Genomic DNA, 7,871 nt, shown 5'->3' with positions numbered 1-7,871 from the left:
TCTGGTCATCCCAAATGTCTTCCATTTAAGGAATGGAGGCCACTGTGCTCTTGGGAACCTTAAGTGCAGCAGAATTTTTTTTGTAACCTTGGTCAGATCTGTGCCTTGCCACAATTCTGTCTCTGAGCTCTTCAGGCAGTTCCTTTGACCTCATGATTCTCATTTGCTCTGACATGCATTGTGAGCTGTAAGGTCTTATATAGACAGGTGTGTGGCTTTCCTAATCAAGTCCAATCAGTATAATCAAACACAGCTGGACTCAAATGAAGGTGTAGAACCATCTCAAGGATGATCAGAAGAAATGGACAGCCCCTGAGTTAAATATATGAGTGTCACAGCAAAGGGTCTGAATACTTAGGACCATGTGATATTTCAGTTTTTCTTTTTTAATAAATCTGCAAAAATGTCAAAAATTCTGTGTTTTTCTGTCAATATGGGGTGCTGTGTGTACATTAATGAGGAAAAAAAATTAACTTAAATGATTTTAGCAAATGGCTGCAATATAACAAAGAGTGAAAAATTTAAGGGGGTCTGAATACTTTCCGTACCCACTGTATAAAAGGGACGCCTGCATGTGCATGGCTTATATATATTTGGGCACCAGTCAAAAGAGTACATCCTCAAGTCTCTATAGCCAAGTTGTGATTTTAAATTATACTTAATATACTTATTGGAATATCGCAAAAACCATTTGCGCATGAAGCACTGTTTCCATCCCATGTGTTAAAGAGAACAAAATTGTCACTGGGAAACTGGCGCAAATGATCAATAATAAAAACTTAAGTAGCTGCAACTGGGGAAGCTATAAATAAAGAAAACAAATATAAATAACATTATAATAAGCGACTTGCGCCTCAGAGTGCACAGACACAACGCAATCATTTTATCTTGCGTTTAGAGTCCGACACCTAATGACTGGTAACCCAATTGTGTGAGACAGTTCTGGTAGGGAACTATACCACATCAACCAGTTCATTGCCTCAGGCATTTCAGAATGAATAAAACGACATCTGAGATTGTGTGCAGTGAGATTGGACTGCCGGTTAGTCCAGTTATGCACTTGATCTCTTGAGGAAAGTCCCAATGTTTTAAAAAGAAATAGCAGCCTCACTTTCACATGTCACATTATTTAATGCATCATACATGTTCACCACCACTAACAAAGAGGAAGGAATTTCAAAGATATAGCAACTACTTCAATAAAACACAGAACCCATTAAACAGTATTCAAACTCACTAGAATGTCAGCCCCTCTGCTGCTGTGAGGTTACCGTCTGTCTGCCATCCCGGAGACACTGTCCGCTCAGATCACAATGAAGATTTAAGTAAACACTCAGGACTCATACTGCTGCAAGAGACCGACAGAGAGCATACGTGAGAACACACCTCCACCGCATTACTCACAGTATGTAGAATTTCACACCGGTAGAATAGAGAATAATCTGTCTCTATCCCAGTCCTGACTGATGCATCATTCAAGGAATGCTGAAATTACTGCTGATGCTGTACATGCATAGCTCACACTAATTACAACACACTCACATGCTCCTGTACTCCACTCAGTCACATGACACCAGACTGACATCAACCTAAGAGACTGCAAACATACACACTATGTGACTGACAAACTCCACTCTCTATTATACAGCTGATAATATAATAACATATTATTGGAATCAATAGTGCACATTTTCTTTTTTCAGGTTTGCTTTGTTTTCTTTTTTTTTTTGGTAAATGTTAAATAACTATTGTGTAAAATAAGTGACATTTACTAATAGTTACTGTGGTAAATATGATCACTACAGTACAAAGGGTTTTATGCAGCGTTATTAAAAAGACAAGTCAATTTGTCATTACAAAAAAGTACCGTGATGGTACCATGGTACATTGATGGTGTCTGGTGGTAAGATCATGGTACTTTGATATATACTATAACCATGGTACTAAAATATTACTATAAATGTAGTTTATGTGATATGTGTAATTCGCCTGCTAAGAATACTTAACAATACAGACACCAGGGGAAAAAAAAAAGTTTTGCTCTTTCCTATAATTCTAATGTTTCATTTAAGAATCAACTTGTCTCAGAGGTTTATTTAGGAGAAAAATAAACAGACAGAAACCAGTTAAACTGTTGACATACAGTAAAAATAAGAAATTCAATGAATGTGGAGAGGAGCTTAGATAATTTGGTCTTGGGAGAATTTGCAGCAAAATGTCAGAGTTTGCTCTCCAAGTAGCCTCGTTGTCCGAACGAAACAAATGAGATATTAAATTAACTCAGAGAGTTCATTTGTATATTTTTTTTCTTCCTCTTCTTCTTTTGTATTGTGTTCTCAGACAGCAGCATTTTAGTCATCGTGAAGCTCAAAAAATGTTGTCTATGTAAGCAGCTCACTGGGTTTTAAAACAGAGAAGGGAAGTGTTTCTCAATATTACAGTGCTCAGCAATTTTAACTGTGTGCCAAAATAAAAATCAGTAGCCTATAGCCAAGTGAAGTGTGTATGTATATATATATATATATATATATATACACAACTTAACTCTTAACCCAACTCTAGAGAACTACAGACTCCTTCCCTTCGACCTTTCATTGCAAAAACATTTGAACGAGCTGTGTTCAACCAAGTCTCAGCCTTTCTCACACAGACCAACCCCCTGGACAGCAACCAATCTGGCTTCAGAAGTGGACATTCGACCGAGACTGCCTTGCTTTCAGTTGTTGAAGCTCTAAGACTGGCAAGAGCGACTGCCAAATCTTCTATACTTATCTTGCTGGATCTGTCTGCTGCTTTTGATATGGTGAACCACCAGATTCTCCTGTCAACCCTATTGGAAAATGGCATCTCAGGAACCGTCTTACCTCTCAGATAGGTCCTTCAAGGTATCTTGGAGAGGTGAGGTGTCCAAGTTGCAACATCTAGCTACTGGGGTGCCTCAGGGCTCAGTTCTTGGACCACTTCTCTTCTCTGTCTACATGGCATCACTAGGTTCTGTCATTCAGAAACATGGCTTTTCGTCACTTTTCAGTGATGGCTTTTTCATATCACTGCTATGCTGATGACACTCAACTCTACTTCGCATTCCATCCTGATGATCCTACGATAGCTGCTCGCATCTCAAAATGACCTGCCCAACTCAATCCCAGCAATCCGAGCCTTAACCATCTTCAAGAAACGACTAAAAACACATCTCTTCCATCTTTATTTGACCCTCTAACTCTAACACTTTCTATACTAGTTTTTATAAAAAAAATCTAACACTAGCTTTCTATTTTTTCCATTCTACTTGTATTTCTTTGTGTGTGTGTGTGTGTGTGTGTGTGTGTATATAAATATATATATATAATACCTTGCTACCTGTACTGCGTTAGGCTAACCAAGACTTGTCATTTGCACTTACATATTGTTGATCTTTTGTTAGTTTTGATTGCTTCTAATGTCCTCATTTGTAAGTCACTTTGGAAAAAAGCGTCTGCTAAATGACTAAATATAAACTCAGCTGAATTCATCTTTCCCGTACCAGCTCCCCACTGACAGACAATAACAACACCCTCTCGGTAGACATGGTGACTTATGCATGCATCGGAGTACACAACACAATCTGTAGTGTAGTGTAGTGTAGTGTACTGCTTCTTCTTCTTCTTCTTTGGTTTTTTTGGACGGCACTGTAGTGCACTAGGCACTAATAATAACAAGACTTCAAATTAAAGGTCTCAAGGCAAGTAAAAAAATATAATACAAGTTGAAAATATAACTCATAATGACTTTAATGGCAGGTAATGAAGAAATTGGTGTCAACAGAGATTTATAAAGACAAGTTTAAGATAAAGTCTCAATAGCTGGATCCTTTTAAGCAAAAGTAAATGCCAAGTCCATTTTTCATAAAAACTTTAACACGACAAACATCCACTATTTTAAGTAAATTAATAACATACTACGCTAGCAAGGTTCCCCCCCCCCCCACCCTTTTAAGCAAGGATGAGTCGCTGAAAACGGCAGTCTTAAATACAGCTAATAGTATACATACTGTTTAGATGTGCTGTTTTATTTAGTAGTGTAATATTTACTAAGCGTATGAGTGTGAATTAAAAACACAGAATAACACCCCGTGAATTAAAATGTTTGATATTTAGCACTCCACACAAAAGCGCAATACGTTTTTCGGGGCTTTTATTTTGAAACACCGGCGCGTTTGAGTGTCGCTTATGTTTGTTCTGTGCTCAGCGCAGGCGCAGTGTGGTGTGTGTGATTACAGGTATGGGCTTTTTAAAATAGCACAAACGTACTTTATGTGTAGCTTTGATTTTAATAAGTGTTTAATGAGCTGCTTTAGATGGCGTCTGTTTAGTGAGTAACATTAAAGGTGCTGTTATAACACGCAGTCACCAACACACGAGGATGAGGCGGACATGTCTGTTTTATTCCTTTTATTTGTTTGATATGCTTGAAATGTTATATCATGATACAGCGTTAACATAATCTGGGGTATGGTCGTAGTGTCACTAGTTATGTCCCAATAGTCAAATATCAAGGAATTTAAAATCCCAGGCCTAATAGAGCCAAGTTATTAAAATCGTGGAGAAGTCATGCATTTTCTTTGGTTTTCCAGCTATGCTCATTTCTGAAAAATGTAAACGGGTTGAAGCTGATGAATGCATGCTCTATCAACTTCATAATAAAACAACAACAACACTTTCTCAGGTAATTAATTGGTCATAGTTTGTTGGAACACTAATATCATTTTTAATATATCATTATGTTTTCAGTCTGTTCATACAATGGCTGATGATGGTCCGATGGAGGATTATCCCACTGAAATTGAGGAAAACCTGAATGATTTTGAGTCCTCTTTGAGCTCTGTCCAGAACATGGTCCAAACGCTCGTGTCTGTATCCAGAAGTGACAATCTGCTTCAAGTATGTGAATGCAAATGCACAAATCAACAGTCATTTGAACTTTATCACATAGAGTTATGTTTTGATCTTTTTGTACCTCCTTCAAGCTGGATCCTCTTGAGCGTGCTAAATTGGATCTGATGTCTGCATATGCCCTCAACTCGATGTTCTGGAGTAAGATTTTACACCTTCGTCTTTTACTTGACGTAATGTTTAATGAAATGTTGACATGACAAGATTGAATATTTCTTCTTAGTGTATCTGGTGACACAAGGAGTCAATCCGAAAGACCATGCGATTAAACAAGAATTGGTAAGAGAAGTTTGTCATTTTACTTTCGTTTTAGGTTTAAACCTAACTAGGAAATACAGTATATGAAGGTAAAATGCATTGTTTATGAAGGATAGCTTTCTGTTTTTATTGATTAATTGAGAAGGGCATGTCACCATATTCTAATTTGTTGAGATAGTGAATTGGTGGGTTTTTGTTAAATGTGAGCCAAAATCATTACAATTAAAAGAACCAAAGACTTAAACTACTTCAGTCTGTGTGCATTGAATTTATTTAATACACGAGTTTCACAATTTGAGTTGAATTACTGAAATAAATTAACTTTTACATGACATTCTAATTTATTGAGATGCACCTGTAACATCCTCCTTTACCTCACAGGATAGGATCAGGACATACATGAACAAAGTCAAAGAGATCACGGACAAAAGAAAAGCTGCACGTCTGGACAAAGATGCAGCATCGCGGTTTGTTCGGAATGCATTGTGGGAGCCAGAGGACAAGAAAAGAGAAGACACAGCTGAGCATCCCCAGAGAGGAAAGCACATTAGGTTTTCTTGATTGAATTGACTGGTGAAGCACTGACGTTTTTCAGCAAATATTTAGCAGACTTTGGGATTAAGTATAACACATATTTCAGAGCATTGAGAAACTGCATAAGAAGTCTGACGGTTACCTGGTGATTTATGATGCTGTGTTGAGTAGCATCATTCATTTCAAGATCGTGACTAGTTTCAAACTAAAGAAGAAACCCAATATAAGTTACAGGTATTTAAATAGCCTACAGTTTTTATTACTATTGTTTTATTCAGTTGCCTTTGAAGAGAATGTTTTTTTTTTTTTTAGTTTCGAGTAAATTTTAGATCTGGGGTTACATAATCTGAAATGTGGACCATTCATAATACCTGTCCCATTAAAACTACTAAATCCTCTCTGTCTTGTCAATTCATTTGCAAGTGAAGAGTTCATTTGCAAAAACCGATAAACGCTACTTTAAAAAAATGCATTATTCTCCACATATAGCACGATCTGAACCCTAAACACGTTTAGTCAAAAAAGCCGGTTTTGTCCACTTTCAAGGCATCGCGAGTTCACGTTTTACTGCAGAAGCCGATAAGCGCCCTTGTTGTTTTTGAACAGAAGCCGATAAGTACATTTTAGCCAATCAGCGCGCTGTATTCAGGTCAGGTGACAAGGCTTTCACTTTCAAAAGACGTGCTAGCTGAGAGGAGTTGCGTCAAAGCTGACTAAAAGTGAGCAAGGAATGGATAATTTCGACGAACTTGATGAACCTGTGATATCTTCTTCAGGGCGAAAAAGGAAAATAAAAGCTGAAACGTTTTCACGGAACCTTGCAAAAGCAGCGCGTTACAATGGTGAGGGAAAAGCTCTGTGTAATCACATCCACCCAACAAACACAGAACGTTGCCTCAACGTAGCCAGCCTTTTAGCAACGTTATAACAACATGGCTAAAAGGTTGTTGGTTCTACGTTGTGTCGTTCAGGTTGTTACTGCGTTGTCACAATGTTGCCATTCAACCACGGTTCAGGGCCATTGCTGAAGGTTGTGCTTAAGCTGTTTGGACAACCAGTGGACGACATGTACTCGTCACTGTTCCGAAGCGCATTTTACATTTGAACAGACCATTGGGCCGTTATTCTTCTTCAAGCCAGGATACGCGAGTATTGCTTATGATTTCTCTTTTAGATAAATATGTAAATATCCAAACAAAACCTACGATTTATTGTGTCCAATGTGAGATTTATTTGTTCTGTTAATAAACTGAATGGACAGAATAGCTGATAACCCAGCATATGAAAAAAACAGCATATGCTGGGTAGGTATGTTTTGATGCTGGTTTAAGCTGGTCCTTTGCTGGTTTAAGCTGGTCCTTTGCTGGTTTAAACTGGTCCTTTGCTGGTTTATGCTGGTCCTTTTGCTGGTTGCCAGCAAAAGGACCAGCATAAGCCAGAGTTACGGAATGATCTCATATCGCATAATCTTATTAACTGTTTATCTCCTGAACTGCAACTTATGCCATTCAGCGCCAATCACGCCGTGCAGTCAGTTTCACTGGTTAAGGTTAGGGTCAGGTGTGGGGTAGGTTTAGGGGTTAGCATTTTTTGTAGCATAGTGTAGGAAATCAACACTTTAATTGACACAGCCAATAAAATCTTTAGAATCAACTGTGAGGCGGAGTTTGCACTGAAGTGGATTGGGGGAATAAATTGCGCATGCGTGTCATGTGCCTCTCTGTCAATGGGAGGAAGCCACGCCCTATTTTGGAACTCCCACCCCATTTTGGAGTTCCCGCCCACATTTGGAGCTCTCCAGGCTGCAGTTATACCCTTCTCGGGGCTTCAGCCCCGCCTAGCCCTGATGGTAATCCGGCCCTGCTTAGAATGTGCAATAAAAAAAACGTGATTTCTGAAAAAAATAAAATAAAAATGGAGTTATCGGTTTTTGCAAATGAATTCTTCCAAGTATTGCTGTCTTATGATTCATTATTTTTAGAATGAGATGAGATGCGACTTTCCTTATTTGACCCGATCCAGTTACAGGGATTCATAATCTTAATGAAATGTATAGTTGGCCTGTTTGCAAACAACTGAAGGACAACTTTATTTGCGTAAATATTTGTATGAATGTGAAAGGATTCAGCAACCGAGACATAAACTGAA

General features: G+C 38.2%; 2 protein-coding genes across 3 annotated transcripts in view; one reads left to right on the top strand and one right to left on the bottom strand.

Annotated features, from left to right (window-relative positions):
• slc29a3 (solute carrier family 29 member 3) overlaps positions 1-1,616 on the bottom strand; it is a 10,352-nt gene extending 8,736 nt beyond the window's left edge. The window contains exons 1-2 of the mRNA XM_016268591.1: positions 1,543-1,616; positions 1,238-1,348 (exon numbers count right to left, since the gene is read on the bottom strand). The gene's annotated coding sequence lies outside the window, so the exon portion shown is untranslated. The remainder of the gene's footprint in view (positions 1-1,237; positions 1,349-1,542) is intronic.
• Positions 1,617-4,170: 2,554 nt separating this feature from the next.
• Positions 4,171-6,115, top strand: LOC107582822 (nuclear nucleic acid-binding protein C1D). Of its 2 annotated transcripts, XM_016268844.1 has the most exons (6): positions 4,190-4,258; positions 4,613-4,704; positions 4,770-4,919; positions 5,006-5,072; positions 5,155-5,210; positions 5,571-6,115. In XM_016268844.1, the coding sequence occupies exons 2-6, from the start codon at positions 4,615-4,617 to the stop codon at positions 5,748-5,750; spliced, it is 543 nt and encodes a 180-aa protein (XP_016124330.1). In that variant the 5' UTR covers positions 4,190-4,258; positions 4,613-4,614; the 3' UTR covers positions 5,751-6,115. The 2 variants fall into 2 exon arrangements, with proteins under 2 accessions (XP_016124331.1, XP_016124330.1); XM_016268845.1 differs by lacking the exon at positions 4,613-4,704 and having other exon boundaries at positions 4,171-4,258; positions 5,571-6,114.
• The last annotated feature ends 1,756 nt before the right edge of the window (positions 6,116-7,871 follow it).

The sequence above is a fragment of the Sinocyclocheilus grahami genome, unplaced genomic scaffold (assembly GCF_001515645.1).
Source record: "Sinocyclocheilus grahami isolate Dianchi unplaced genomic scaffold, SAMN03320097.WGS_v1.1 scaffold47.1, whole genome shotgun sequence".
Lineage (NCBI taxonomy): Eukaryota > Metazoa > Chordata > Actinopteri > Cypriniformes > Cyprinidae > Sinocyclocheilus > Sinocyclocheilus grahami.
Note: the sequence above shows the minus strand (reverse complement) of the source record. Positions and strands in the feature narration are given on the sequence as shown.